Source organism: Exophiala dermatitidis (assembly GCF_000230625.1).
Source record: "Exophiala dermatitidis NIH/UT8656 unplaced genomic scaffold supercont1.4, whole genome shotgun sequence".
Lineage (NCBI taxonomy): Eukaryota > Fungi > Ascomycota > Eurotiomycetes > Chaetothyriales > Herpotrichiellaceae > Exophiala > Exophiala dermatitidis.
The window spans coordinates 1,428,503-1,443,052 of record NW_008751649.1 but is presented as its reverse complement, the minus strand read 5'-3'; the positions used below and the strand labels follow the sequence as shown (position 1 = coordinate 1,443,052).

The following is a 14,550-nucleotide window of genomic DNA, read 5'->3' as shown; positions in this document are numbered from 1 at the left end:
TAATATTTATAGATTATAGATTAATATATCGAAAATACTACTAGAAATACGATATACGGCGTCGTAGCCGAGTAGTAACGACGTCGCTACCGCCTATAATTACAAAGAAAAATTCTAACGGTAGTCTTAAACCAAAAAAGAGTGCTCCTAGTAGGATTCGAACTCTCTTTTTTTTTAACTATTATAGTAGCCGATACGTGATCCGGATCCGATCCGGATCCGATCCGGATCTGAGAAAATCAACAGATTAAGCCTCCGACCTAATAATCGACCTAGGATCGACCTAAGGATCAGACCTAGTTTAGTAACTAGGTCCGAACTAGGTCCGAACTAGATCTAATCCTAGATCGATCCTAGATTAAGCCCTTATAGAAGGCTAGTACTATATTGCTAGAATTCAAAAAAGAAATATTCTAATAGTAGTCTTAAGTAGTACTTAGAACGAAGTACTTAGGTACATACTATAGTAGTCCGATACGTGATCTAGATCTAATCCGGATCCGAGATAATTAATACATTAAGCCTCCGATCTAGGATCCGATCTAGTTCAGGAACCTAGTCTGAACCAGGTCCGAACTAGATCGGATTCTAGATCGATCCTAGATTAAGCCCTTATAGCACTATACCGATATAGTACTATGTACTTAGTATTAACACTATATATATTAACACGGTTTCGACACGGTTTCGAAACCGTTTAATATCCGATACGATTCTACTATAGTTCGAAACCTGTTCGAAACCGGTTCGAATCCGTTTACGGATTTAGGCGTATTAAGACTGTACTAGCTCTATTTACTTAGATTCTAAGTTTCGATTATATCTATAAGTTTAAGTATATCTAATACTATATAAGTACTATATATATATATATATACCCTCCTATAAAGGATTAATCCTATATCGATCCTATATCGACGCTATATTAACCCTACTCTAATCCTAATCCGATCCTACTCGAGAATTACTATAGGATTACTTATAAGCTAAATAATGTATCGTAGATCACGAGAGGATCGCTATAGATATAGCTATAGAGATCGCTATAGGCTAATTAGCGTATTGAGAATCACTTCTTAACTTAATTTTTTTAATTTTTTTAATTTTTAAATATATATATTACGTAGTATTTATAAATTAAAAACTATTTTAAATAGTATCGTAGTCGAGTAGTAACGACGTCGCTATCGCCTATAATTTAAAAAAGAAAAAATTCTAGTAACGGTAGTCTTAAAATAAAAAAGAGAAAAAAAGTGCTCCTAGTAGATTTCGAATACTCTTTTTTTTTAAACTACTAGTATTATAGTAGCTGATACGTGATCCGGATCTAATCCGGATCTAAGAAAATCAACAGATTAAGCCTCCGATATAGGATCCGATCCGGTTCAGACCTAGTTCGGATCTAACTAGACCTAGTTACTAAACTAGGTTCGAACTAGATCTAATCCTACATAGGTGCCCACCCCCCCCTGACTCGATATAGTATCAACACCGTATTAAGACGGTTTCGAAACCGATTCGGAATCGATTCGAAACTAGTTCGGGACTATTTATGGGCTTAAGCGTATCGAAACCGTGTTAACTCTATTTACTTAGATTCTACTAGTTCGAGTATATCTACTATGTACCTGCCTTCTTAATTATTATCTAACTACGCGAATTCTACGCGTATATTTCCTGCGTGCTGTATAGGTATCGAGCCTCCTGTTGATCGTTCTACTACTCGTGTATCTTCTCGAGCGTCCTGCCGAGCGTCCTGTCGAGCGTCCTGTTGAGCGTCCTGTTGAGCGTCCCGTCGAGCGTCCTGTTGAGCGTCCTATTGAGTGTCCCGTCGAGCGTCCTATTGAGCCTCCCGTCGAGCGTCCTGTTGAGCGTCCTGTTGCTCGTCCTATCGAGAGTCCTGTTGATCGTCCTGCTACGCGTGCACCTCCTCGAACGCACTGCCGAACGCGGACGCACTATTGAACGCACTATGTATTGAACGTACTGTTAAGCGAGCGTGCAGTTGAGCGAGTACTGTAGTTGAACGTACTGTTGAACGCACTGTTGAACGCACTGTTGGGCGTGCAGTTGGGCGCGCAGGTAGGCGTGTAATTGGGCGTGCAGTTGGGCGTGCAGTTGGGCGTACAGTTAAGCGTAGACCTTTTTGATTATAGTTCTACTAAAGTAGTGGGCTCATGGTATTTCGCACAACGCCCTGTGTATTTCGCACACCCGCTAAACTGTAAGGGGTAATCTAGGGCCCCATAGGGCGTTTATTAGCCAGTTCGCGTACCCCGTATATATATTTCGCATAAAACTTAGCGCCGCGCTATTATTAGCCGGAGCTTTAAGCCGAACGGCACTAAGCCTAATCGAGCGTAATATTACTAGAAATATTAATAAATAAGCCTAGGCTAATTATAGCGCGCTATTTAGGCTATACGAGTTATACTCGATTCGAAGTCGATTTACGAGCTATTTTAGATATAATAGGGCGTAAAAGTAATATTTTATAGCTATCTAGTATAGTAAGAGCTACTAAATTCTTAGAGTCTTAAGCTTTATACTATATATTTATCTAGTAAACGAGCTCTTATATTAAATAGCTAGTTAAGCCGAAATATACTTATCCTAGGTATTATAGAATCTCTTCCTCTTTCTCGTCCTCTTATAAAGCTATTTATAGAGCCTCCTCTTTCTACGTTAGGTATCGATATAGTCGATTCTCATACTAAGGACGCTAAGCGCTCTCGTCGAGAAGAGGCTTACTAGAATAGCTCGAGAGTAGAAGAAAGTCGCCTACTAGATAGATAAACTAGATTTAAGTATACTTAAGAGTCTAATTTACGCTTAACGTATTTAAAGGATAATAATTCTCGTTAAAAGATATCGTTAAAGCCCCGTAGATAAAGGATAATAATTAGTAGCTATATTACGTTAACGAGATTTATATTATTAACGCTTTCTATTCTATTAAGTCTCTAGTAAAGCGTAAAGTAGTCGAGATTAAGGATTTCGTTCTAGTATAGTAGTTATACTACTAGATAAGAATACGGACCACGGTAGACTATAAATACGCGTAAAAACGCCCGTATAGGCTCGGAAGTTTCTAATCGGCGCCGAGATTAGAGATATCTTATTAACGTCTATTTTAACTATAGTATTACGTATAAGAGAGAGAGCGTAATAGAAAACGTATCTAATAACTTAAGACTATAAACGAGCGCCGAACTAAGAGCGCCGAGTAACTCGATCTATATCTAAGTTATAACGACTTTTAATATAGCTATCTTATATTAATCTCTCGAGAGCGTTAATAATACTAGAGACGTTGAATTACGTCGATTTAAGACGCCTCTTTAGTATATCGTATATTATCTTAAGGCGTAAAGTTACTACGTTATCGAAATATCGAAATCTATTAGTATAGACTTATATAAACTTCTTTTAACGCTAAAACTAGATACTCCTAAGGTAATAAATAAGTAGTCGATCTTTCTTCTTATACTTATTCTTAAGAGTAATCTAATTACGCGTAGTATCTTAAGATATTCTTATAAATATATAGATATACTATAGACTCTAAAATTTAATCTATTTTTCTTATATCTAATCTCTTTTAGTTCTAATTTTAGCGAATATAGTAAAGCGATAATAAAGATCTCGGAAATATCGCTTTATCTATATTTAAACCGCTCTATTAATATACTAAATATATAGAAAATAATAAGACTAAGGATAGATCGACTCGAGCGTAGTAGCGAGAGTATAGTCGTCGTTAATAATTATAATAGAGAGTCTATTTTCGATTCCTATAGCTTAATAAATAAGTATTAACTTTTTAAGTATAAATATAAACGAAATTATCGATTTACGCTTAAGAAAGGCGACGCTAATAAAAAACGATTTATTATTAGCTATTATACTAATAATATTAATAAGCGGTATTCTAAATCGATTTATTTTATAAATTATATCGATTAAAATAACCTTAGGATAATAGCGCTACTAATCGAGTAACTCGTAATAAAATAGAACGAGTCGATATAGTCTTAGTTATTAATCGATATTAATATAAGATATAAATCGATCTTTAACGCCTTCGATAAGCGCCTAAATAGATATTCTATCTATAAGATTTATTAAATTTAGCTTCTTTCTCTCGTTTACTATATTCTATCGAGTTATAGGGATATAAGTATAATATTAGTTTATTATCGATATAGTATTCTATATATTAAAGTCTTTCTCGAAATACGATCGAATTAGTCTATTTAGACTTCTCTAACGAGTTCTTTATCGTATAGAAGAATAAGCTATATTTATATTCGGAAGATAATTATAATCGAGCTTTTTAGGCGTAGATATCTTAATAAAGTATTTACCCTTAGTATTCCTTATTATTATAAGTCTAAACTAATATTCTATTAATAGACTCTTTTTATATCTCTATCGCTCTATCTAATCTAATTTATACGAACTACGACTATCGGCGTAATTATATACTAGATATACGACTTTAATAATATTTATACTATCTCTTTCTCGCCTATATATACGTATATCGTACTCTCGAGGAATAAACTATTTATCGAGCGCCGTAAAATAGTCTTTCTCGCTAGAATACGTAATAGAAGAAGAAGGATCGAATATACGCCGTCTCGTATAATAGGGCGTCGTCTCGAGAAAAGTCTCGAGGGAATCGTCGTCGAATTTATCTTCGTCGATTAAAAATCTAGCGTTATATAGATACGCCTCGAGTACCTTATAGTCGGCTTTATAGTCGTCGGATACGGCCGAGGCTAGCGTTTTAAAGAGAGAGTATTAATTTATAGTATCTATAGCGAAAAAATAGTAGTTTCTATATAATTAGATATCTATAGTTTAGTAATAGGCGGGTAATAATATCTACGGTACTTAACGCGTCTATACGCGTTAATTATACGAAATATATACTTTAAATTACCTAAATTAGTATACGGCGATCTTACCTAAACGTAGTTTAGCGGGTGTGCGAAATACATAGGGTATTGTGCGAAATACCACTACTGCAGCCAAAGTAGTGCTAGTAAACGTAGAAACCGTATCGAGGCTCCAAACTAAGGCTCTCGAGGTTCATAAGGTTCAATACCGTATTAACACCGTATTAAGCCTCGAAATCGATTCTACTACGGTTCGAAACCGGTTCTAATACGGCTCCAAACGTTAATTTTATTACCGATTCAAGTACGGATCGAAACCGGTTTAGACACGGTTCTACTACGGCTCCACTACGGCTCCACTACGGCTCCACTACGGTTCTAACGTGACCGTTTTAAATACTATATTAAAACCATGTTAATACGGTATTAACACCGTGTTGATACCGTGTTGATCTACTCTACTATAGCCTATATAGTAGATCTGATCCCTAGATCGATCCTAGTTTAAGCCTCTATAGAAGGCCTTCGCCCGCATGGGGGTAGGCACTAATACATATAGTTAAGCACTCGACTAGATACTAGTTTATTTATTAAAGGATAGTCGAGAATAGACGTAGATAGCAGATAGATATATAGTATACTTAAGCTAGTAGATATACGTAGTAGTACGATTTTTTAGAAGATCGAAATTTAAGTATCGCGATATATTCTACTACTAACTCTAGTGGAAAATTCTTAGGGTTATGATAACCAATATAATAGGACACAATAACTTCAACGGGCTACTACTATGTTATATACCTAGCCAGGCCACCTAGCATAAGATAATAGAGCAAAGAATCCAAGTCCAACTTGAAACTTGGCGTTCGCAACCTAGTACAGCACATCCAACGTTGTACGTGCCTACTATGTAGCATAGCAGGTGATTTAAATAGTACATGGTACATAGTATGTAGTAGTAGTAGGTAGCTGTACCTAACCTTGGGTACAGTACTATTGTGGCGAGGCCAAATCATAAGATTATGGTCCTACTCACCTGCTACTACTAGTAGGTAAGGCCCCTTACTTAAGCCAAACGGTCTGGCGCCAGCAATGTGCCAGTGCTCGGCCGTAGTACGGATCCGGCAAGGCCGGGAAACCCCAGCGGAGGCTGACGACAACTTGAACTCGCCAGCCTCGCGCTTCTGTACCGGAACAGATATATCGCTGCAGAGACAGCTCACCACCCTGGGCGCCAGGATGCTTCTACGCCATACAATGGGCATCCAATATCCCAAACTTCTATGAAATTTATCCAAGACGAATACGAGGTACACGACCGAGGTCCAACCCTCGCCATCTCATCGCGAACGTCCATCCCGAACCCTCCGCATCTTCGTAGGACCTTTATTACTCCCTTAACGGGTTCCAGCAGTGCAATTTCCCAAGTTCAGGACAACACCCAGTCTCGACCATGGGCTATCTACTTTACTCCGCGTTCTTCATCTCCATCGTCCTTGGTACAGGTACAGTAAAGCCTCCTGTCCCCGCGCGGTTATCATCAATGCCATGCTAAACTGAACTAACCAACTTGCTTTCCGAACCAGCCCTCTATCTAACCCGCTCGCGTTGGATCCCATACCTCCCTGATCGGGTCCAAGAAACCCTCGACTTCAGCTACCGCCGACTCCCCAGCACGTTCATGGGCGACGTGGAATCGGGCTTCACCTCGGCCGACTTCGACCTGTCCGGCAATGTCATGGAAGGCGACTCGCGCAGTGGCCTGGATCAGAAAGCAAAGCGCGATATTCAGCGGTTGATGAAGTTGCGCAAGATCAATTTCGACGAGGCCCGCCGCGTGTATATGGAGCAGAGGTTCAAGAAGAACGGGATCGGGGAGGACGGCGTGCCGCGCGATCCGAAGTTTGTGTCGTTCTCATGAGCATGATATTTTGGTTTGCAGAATGCAGTGCTTCTAGAATCTCATCTGGCTCTCGTGTCTGTGTGTGCCTCAACTTGATTACTATGGGGTATACCATGCAGCGCAGTGTAGGTTGGTTGCCTGGTGCCTGCGTGACCGTGGGGTGCGTTGGGGGCGAACCTCGAGGTGCCCTAACGATTGAGTGAAGGCACCGCAGCTATCTGTTCTATTTTCCGGTTTCTTTCTTTGGCTTTTCGAGCGGTGCGATGGTGCAAGAAAGGCGTTCAATTCAAGGTTTTGAGGTGGCATTGGAGTTTCGCTCACAGGGGACGAGGACCAAGGTGCGGGCTTATATGTAATGAGCAGCAGACATGCTTCTGAGGAACCGTTGGCGCGCTTTCTCTGCAAGCTGATCAAGCAACGTTTCTAATTAAGTCAGAATGGTCGAAGTGCATCGGTCTCAACTGTCACAGTCGCGCTGACAGGTGATCGGGACTGGGACGAATTGTTCAATCTCTTCCTTCCCTCCCCGAGAATCGAGACTACGGCATCTTGTGAGGGTCAACTCAAGGTGTCAAATCCGATGCTTCTCATGAAATTGGCAACGCTAAAGGCCACCCTGGGTTCCTGACTCCTGTCCCTCTCCCCGAAGAACAACTCCTGTCTTGCGACTAATAGTCCACACAAACCCAACTCCAAATTATATCTAGATTTTCGCTCCGGTAAATGCGATGAAGAGTCGCCCTGGTGTCCCAAGGCCAGTGATATACAGCCTGGTCGCGTCACGGGAAGCAGCATGAGACTGCCATGGCCCAGAGGCGTGTCTAATTCATTGGTGTACGACCTTTACTGAACCTTCTTGGTCGCTGCTGGCGTGGTCTTGTCGGCAAGGTATGTCCGGTCATCCTCGCCTTCTTCCTCCATGACCACCTTTTCCATCTCCTTGCTTTGCTTGGCCCAGACTCCCTTTTCCGTCTTGGAGTCCTTGTTGAAGAGCTCGTCGCCAGGCTTGCGATAGCTACCACCTAGTCGGTCCCACAGGGTCGTGAATTGACCGTAGTTGCACTTGTAGTACCAATGATGCAGCGAATGGCAGGCAGCCCCGTTGATGACGGGCGAGTTTGCATAGTACTCTCCGTCGTGGATGAAGATGGTCCAGAAGTTGATGAAGGCGAAAAGGAAGATGTAGGCGAACTTCTGGAGAGGGAACAGGAACGGGAAAAGATGGTACGGGATAGACTGGGCGAAGCCGTCGAGCGGGTGGAAGGCGTGAGAGGCGAAGGGTGTCGGCATGATCCACTTGTGATGTGGTTTGTGCAGAGTCTTGTAGACGGACCTGTGATGCAGACCGCGGTGGATCCAGTAGATGCAAAAGTCGGTGAAGAGGACGAAGAAGGGAAACTGAAGGAGGTTGTACAACGGGAAAGGCGCCTCATCCGCGCTGTCGTAGAGCTTGGAGTACCCTCGCACTTCGGCCAGCATGCATGCGGCTGTTAAGAGAGACATTCCCGGCATGGCTTTCTGAGCCTGCGCAATCTCCATCTTAACCTGGTTCTTGAGATATTTTGGGTGTTCAAACGTTTTCTTGTCAAAGATAAAAATGTAAGAGAGTGTCGCGAAAACGAAGTATAAGAGAACCCCGAAAATCCTGTGACATATATTAGCATTGAATGGGTGAGATGCTTTTTCTCTTCCATGCAAGCTTACCACACAATAAAAAACAGGCTGATGAACTGTCGAAGAATGTGATCGCGAGGCCATGCACTGCCATAGGCCCAGACGGTCGGCTCGAGGCTGATGTACTTCGATGCAGGCTCAAAGATGTATTTGTATTGCGGCGTCGCAGTGGCTCCCTCTCGGATACTCGAGAATGTTGACGTGCTCCCGTTGCGAAACTGGTTGGAAAGATATGACGAAGGAGCAGCGGGTAGTAGGGTCGCATAGACACGGTCCAAGACCAGGGTGTCGGCGATTTCGAGCACGATGTCCATGGTGGACTACTGTGTTTGGAACGACTGATGCTCGAACGGAAATCTACCGCGTGGGATTTTCTTTTTTGACAGTTCCGACAGGCTGGGACGCAGGCCGGCGGGAGATGCTGCAGGCTGAGGGACGCCAACGAAGGACAGTCGATTGGGGATTGGGAGGTGCAATCGGGTTCGATTTGACAGTCGACAAGGAGAAGGAAAAGGAACAGTATACGAATTCTCAGCGGGAATAATATGTCGCGTAGAGGAGTGGCGTGAAAACGGCTTTGGCACCATCCGGAGCCCGATAACGGCCAGAAAATCATCGGTTCAAGTTTGCCATGTCAGTGCAGCGCCGTGAATCCGTGATCAGAACGAAAGAGCGTGGTCTGAGTGGGAACGTGTGAGTGGAGGAGCCTCGAGCCGATCCATTGGCCTGTGGGCGCAGCTCGCCGGCTCTTCCGCGTTGCTTGACTGATCGCTTCAGACCAGTTACCGTACAACTAGTACCGTCGAGAGCGAGGATCATGTGATACTCTCATACGGTCGAGCATATGGCCTAGTAGGCCATCACGTGATACCGCGTCTCCGCACATTGTCCACTGGAGTTCAAGTGCTTCACTGCACTGGCAGGTGGCATTGCTCCAACCACTGCCGTCATCCGCATGTCAATTGCAGTTCTCACTCATCATCGGTATCACCTCGACCAGATGCTTCTTTGACCGCCGCAATTCCTCTGCTTACCTCGATATGGTCAGGACAGAGTTATCAGCAGCGTCTCATCTTCACTCACTCTCATCCTTCGACCCATAACGCCCGGCCGATGACGTCTCAACCTCGCCATGGCCTATCTCCTGCTTCTATCGAGACGATCGCAGGCCTTTCAGCAGGTTTGATATCTACCATTATTGTCCACCCTCTGGACATAATCAAGACCAGGCTTCAAGGTGTGTGATACTCTCCCGTGGGCGGCAAGGCCAAATTTGAATAACAAACATCTGTTTAGTCGACACATCCGCGCACCCTCTTCTCAATTCCTCCCGATCGGTTCTTCGGGATATTCTTCGAAATGAGGGCCCGACCCGAATTTCCGCCTTATACCGTGGCTTGACGCCGAACCTAGTGGGAAACTCTGCAGGCTGGGGACTGTACTTCTTGTGGTATCGCGAAGCGCAGGACGTGATACGCAAAGTGCGTGGCTATCAACCAGGTCAGCAACTCTCATCGGTCGAATACCTGACCGCCTCGGCCCTTTCAGGCGGTTTATCCGCCATTCTCACAAACCCGATCTGGGTGGTCAAGACGCGCATGCTTTCCACCTCGGCCACACAGACGGGGGCATATCCGAGCATGATTGCTGGGCTGCGCTCGATCTACCGAACCGAAGGCGTCCGTGGTTTCTTCCATGGCATGACCCCTTCACTCGTAGGCGTCAGTCATGGAGCCTTGTACTTTGTGGCATACGAGAAACTCAAGTTCTGGCGCAGACAGTCCAAGAAGACCAACGAACTGACCAACGTGGACACGCTGATGACTTCGTCTCTGTCAAAGATCTTTGCCGGTGTCTTGACCTACCCGCATCAGGTCATACGTGCACGCTTGCAAACTTATAATCCAAGCGCAGCGACACACGTGCGTGGACCTGGCCTTGTCGCGCTGGTGAAGCAGGTCTGGCATAACGAGGGTCTCGTGGGCTACTACAAGGGTCTCTTTCCGAACCTGCTCCGTGTCGTCCCGAGTACATGCGTGACCTTCCTCGTCTATGAGAACGCTCGTTGGTTCTTGCCCAGGTTGTTTGGTGCACAACAAGACGGCACCGTTATGGCTGGTTCCAGCTGAGTCGCCGCAAAAAGAACAGACAACTTTGCCAGCACTTCCAGTCTCTTGAAGGAAGGTTTGTTCTATATTTCGTACCCAAACTTCAAGGACCGGCTATTGCCTGGTCATGTACTGGCGCCTCCAGTCCCATCCTAAGACCTTCGTCAGTGATGACAAGGCAATGAGTTTATTGACTCAAAAATGAAGTGGTGGAATGGTGTCAAGTTAAATAGACTGAGTCACCACAGCGTGTGCGGTGGTCAACTCAGAAGCCTGATCTGAACCACATGACATCACCTCCACCATCCTCTTACCTTAGACTGTGTCGGCAGGCCACGCTGGCTGGGGTGTGTGGCGTATATACGCCTTGCGGCCTTTTATCACGCGGGATTAGAGTAGGTACGACCATGAGCGTGGAGCTTGACCATGCAGATTCAGCAAGGAGCTTTGCGATGAACTGTTTTCTCATTATATCATCATACGGACGTGATGACCCTCTCTGTCCTCTAGTTGTTTTGTCTATTTTGGTTTCCTTTGCCTCTCCATTTCTTCTGTCGTTGACTCGCCACGAGTTGTATCCAGGATAAGCATTCCTCTGTCTAGGTATGTCCCATATTTCATGACCGATTCTAGAGGGACGACCAGCCTCGGAATTGGGGGGTTCAAATGCTTGATGAAGATTTATCGCGCCATAATGCGGTCTAGAAACTGAAAATCGGAGACAAATATGTGCTCGGGCTCGGGCTCGTACTCCTCTTTATCTTTCCGGTGGTCCCGCTTTTCTCCATCGTTTGCGGCACTCTCGTTCTTGTCCCGACGATAGTCATTATCGGTAGTTTCTATATCGGTATCCATGTCGTCGAAATCGACCCGTTCAGAAGCTACCATGTGGTGGTCGGTCTTCCACGGACACGCCATGTCCAATTGTTCCGCTATTTTCTCTGCAAGCAACACGGTGGCGCGCAGGGTCGTGGTTGTAGCGCCCAGGTTGATCGAGCCGAAGAAGTGTCTGTCAAACATGAGCTCTGAGATAAAGTAAAGAGGATCGGAAAGGGTAGCATCAAACCCACCCTTTAGCTTGTGGCCCACACCCATCCGCAAGACAACATACAAACTCGAGCAATCCCGTCTCCAAGGGTCCGAGGATCCTGAATTCCGAAAGTAATTCGCCGTAAATGCAGTTGATGGCGAAATAGGTCAGGTCGCCGCCGGACGTGGTGTCCATGGCTTGGAGAACGCGGGGGGTGTGGTGGCTGTAGATGCGGCGGAAGAAGGATAGGCCTCTTTGGTGGAAATGGGATGTACTTTTGTCCATTGTAGTTGGAGTTGGAGAGCGATTTGTGGTTGTGGGTGATAAGTTACCAGAGGAGATATCATAGCTGTGGTTCAAGTTGTCGATGTTGTCGTCGGCCGGCGGTGCTAGTGATGCTGAAAAGGACGAGGATGCTGATGACGACGGTCGGAGAGGCTTGTCGTTGGCGAGTATCGATGCAAGGGTGTGAGGGTGGGTCTGACCGATGGACGAGGTGAGGGCGAAAAGGGCGTTGATTGCCTTTGAAGTAGATGAATTCAATAAATTGGACATGCTATAGGATAGACGATATAAAGGTAGAAAAAAGAAAGATGGGTTTGGGGAACCAGAACTCCCAGTGGGAGATATGTTGAAAAACAGACAAGCACCCAACTCACACGATCAGGATCGGTCAAGTCAAGCGGGAGTCTCGGTCTGTCCACATCTCACCAGTCGATTCTGATCAGACATGGGAAGAACACTGGTAGTCAATGTGCTATAAGGAAGCAAGTTAGGTACTTACCCTGGGAAATCCAACCAGTGTGCTGGCTTTCAGACAGGCCTCGCGAACCTTTCGTGCGGTCGAGAGCAATCTCTGCTCTTCTTCAGCCTGTGCTTGTATTCCGCCGGTATTGGTGGGGTCATCATGTTGGCGTCCTTCGTCGTCGTTGGTATGGTGGGTTCCAGAGTTGGCAAGGTAGGTCCATAAGTCTTGGACGAGCTGCTCCTTGTGGAAAGCTAGCAAGACTGCAGTCGTCAGGACATACCATAGCGAGGGATCGACAACATCAGTGCCCGTGCTGCCTTCTTCGGCCGCAGACGCCGATTGTGGTGGGGGTTGGATTTGCGAGAACAAAGCCTGGAGGGAGCCGAAATCCAGCGATTGACGTTGTTGATGGTGCCATCGTCGGAGCCTTTTGCTTCGACCGGTTGGATTCCTCACTTCAGCTCCTCTTTTCGACATGTCCGCAGCCATGGCTGGTTTCTTCTCCTTCGGAGACCGTGTCCTTGACAAGATTCCCGCTGGCACCAATACTCCGCTTCCCGTGAATGGGATATATTCATGCCCTGATCAGTCGCTGTGCGATGCTGTGTAATGTGCCAATGACGAGTTGATGGTAAGAACGATCATGGTCAGAGCATCTTATGAAGAGTAGCGTTGACGGCCGGGGATATCTCGGCGAGTGGTGGTATGACTACAGCATTTGGACGCCGCGACTGCTGAACCAACAGACGCTTATTATATAGACATTGAAGATGAACCCGATGATAGCGAAAGTAGAGTCTTGCTTGTAGGTCGGTGGAGCCTCTGTGGACAGTGACCCGCTGCCCCTTTCCATGCAGCCTTGCAGACATAGTTAAGCCACCTTCATCAACCGCAAGCCCGCAAGAGACAAAGCATCCTACAGGTTGTTATGTCATTCCACGATATAGACTCTCTCGCAACCTTGTCAGATAGAGGCACGAGGCACGCTACGAACTGACGTCGAAGCAGTCAACATGAACAAAATGCCTCTTCAGCAGACCAATGACACAGTAGTGGGTGGCACGGCCTGTTACTCTTTTTCTACTACGAACCCCCTGCCTAGTCAAGAACCCCGCCCCAACTCTAAGCACGCGACCCCTCAAGAGGAATACGAAGAGCTCTTCCGACCTCAGATATTGATATAGACACCGCACATATCGGCCGGTAGCAGACCGTAAACCTCAATCACAGCTCTCTGACCACCAAGAACAGCAGCGAGAGAATCTTGAGATCTTCTAGAATGGCCAGCACTAAGCAGGGCACGCCGGCATCAGCCGCACCTACAGGAGCGAGTCATCAGCGCTCCGACAGTGGCATATCTGACGATGCGGCCAAATCAGCCCATGAGTTCATGACAGGTACCATCAGACGCTCAAGCAGCGGAGTCACAGATGAAGCTGCGGAGGCTGCTCACGACTTTATGCGGACGTCCAAGGGCACCGGTCCTGGTCTGAACGACGACCTCACCGAGAAAGCGCACAAATTCCTCGATGGTCCTGCAACCCATCGCGAGAGCCATAGCAAATATCTGCCGGATGTGACCTTGCCAGGGGTCACCGACGAGATTGCAGAAGAGGCATTGGAATTTGTCGATGGAGTTGAAAAGACAAACAAGACATGAGTGCCATATTGAAGGAACGGTGCGCCTGGCCGAGAACAGATTGATATGAAAGGAGAACAGGCAAAAAGTTGGGGTTGTATCACTAAATTGACACACAACACGGTATAGGTTGTCTTTGGTAGTTGTGAGCTCTTGGGGTCCCAGACATGACGGAGAATGAGGACGGCGGTCCGAGAAGCTCAGACGGCCTGTGGCCAGCACACTATGAGAATATAAGCAAGGCGGAAGACAAGGAAAGTAGGGACAGTATGGTAATCAATGACTTTCCTGTCCGGTTCTCCGTGCAGGTGGTTCTACACCATGTACAACCAGGACATTGTGGGAATTGGTTGCGGCCGGTTGGCCCGCAGACTCACGACTAGCTGTATTTCATTGCATACTCGAGCCGCAAACTTCTAGTGTCGTGACAGGAGTGTCCATGATTACCACGTCTTCTTCTTCGCTCGGAATGAAGAAGGTGGAGAGCAAGTTGATTTTCGCAGAGGTCTCAGCTACTGTGTACAGCCTCGTCACGTGCCGGTGA

General features: G+C 45.7%; 5 protein-coding genes across 5 annotated transcripts; 3 read left to right on the top strand and 2 right to left on the bottom strand.

Annotated features, from left to right (window-relative positions):
• Nucleotides 1-5,874: 5,874 nt before the first annotated feature.
• HMPREF1120_04840 (uncharacterized protein) lies at nucleotides 5,875-7,871 on the top strand. The gene is made up of 3 exons (XM_009158987.1): nucleotides 5,875-6,409; nucleotides 6,491-7,695; nucleotides 7,812-7,871. The coding sequence occupies exons 1-2, from the start codon at nucleotides 6,358-6,360 to the stop codon at nucleotides 6,823-6,825; spliced, it is 387 nt and encodes a 128-aa protein (XP_009157235.1). The 5' UTR covers nucleotides 5,875-6,357; the 3' UTR covers nucleotides 6,826-7,695; nucleotides 7,812-7,871.
• HMPREF1120_04839 (C-5 sterol desaturase) lies at nucleotides 6,151-9,220 on the bottom strand. The gene is made up of 2 exons (XM_009158986.1): nucleotides 8,512-9,220; nucleotides 6,151-8,452 (listed from the first exon to the last, which is right to left on the bottom strand). The coding sequence occupies exons 1-2, from the start codon at nucleotides 8,793-8,795 to the stop codon at nucleotides 7,651-7,653; spliced, it is 1,086 nt and encodes a 361-aa protein (XP_009157234.1). The 5' UTR covers nucleotides 8,796-9,220; the 3' UTR covers nucleotides 6,151-7,650.
• A 202-nt stretch (nucleotides 9,221-9,422) lies between these two features.
• On the top strand, nucleotides 9,423-11,550 carry HMPREF1120_04838 (MC family mitochondrial carrier protein). The gene is made up of 2 exons (XM_009158985.1): nucleotides 9,423-9,718; nucleotides 9,778-11,550. Exons 1-2 carry the CDS (start codon nucleotides 9,595-9,597, stop codon nucleotides 10,608-10,610), a joined length of 957 nt encoding a protein of 318 aa, XP_009157233.1. The 5' UTR covers nucleotides 9,423-9,594; the 3' UTR covers nucleotides 10,611-11,550.
• Nucleotides 10,964-13,532, bottom strand: HMPREF1120_04837 (uncharacterized protein). The gene is made up of 3 exons (XM_009158984.1): nucleotides 12,404-13,532; nucleotides 11,660-12,141; nucleotides 10,964-11,598 (listed from the first exon to the last, which is right to left on the bottom strand). The coding sequence occupies exons 1-3, from the start codon at nucleotides 12,854-12,856 to the stop codon at nucleotides 11,271-11,273; spliced, it is 1,263 nt and encodes a 420-aa protein (XP_009157232.1). The 5' UTR covers nucleotides 12,857-13,532; the 3' UTR covers nucleotides 10,964-11,270.
• HMPREF1120_04836 (uncharacterized protein) lies at nucleotides 13,153-14,545 on the top strand. Its single transcript, XM_009158983.1, has one exon. The coding sequence runs from the start codon at nucleotides 13,647-13,649 to the stop codon at nucleotides 14,025-14,027; it is 381 nt and encodes a 126-aa protein (XP_009157231.1). The 5' UTR covers nucleotides 13,153-13,646; the 3' UTR covers nucleotides 14,028-14,545.
• Nucleotides 14,546-14,550: the final 5 nt, after the last annotated feature.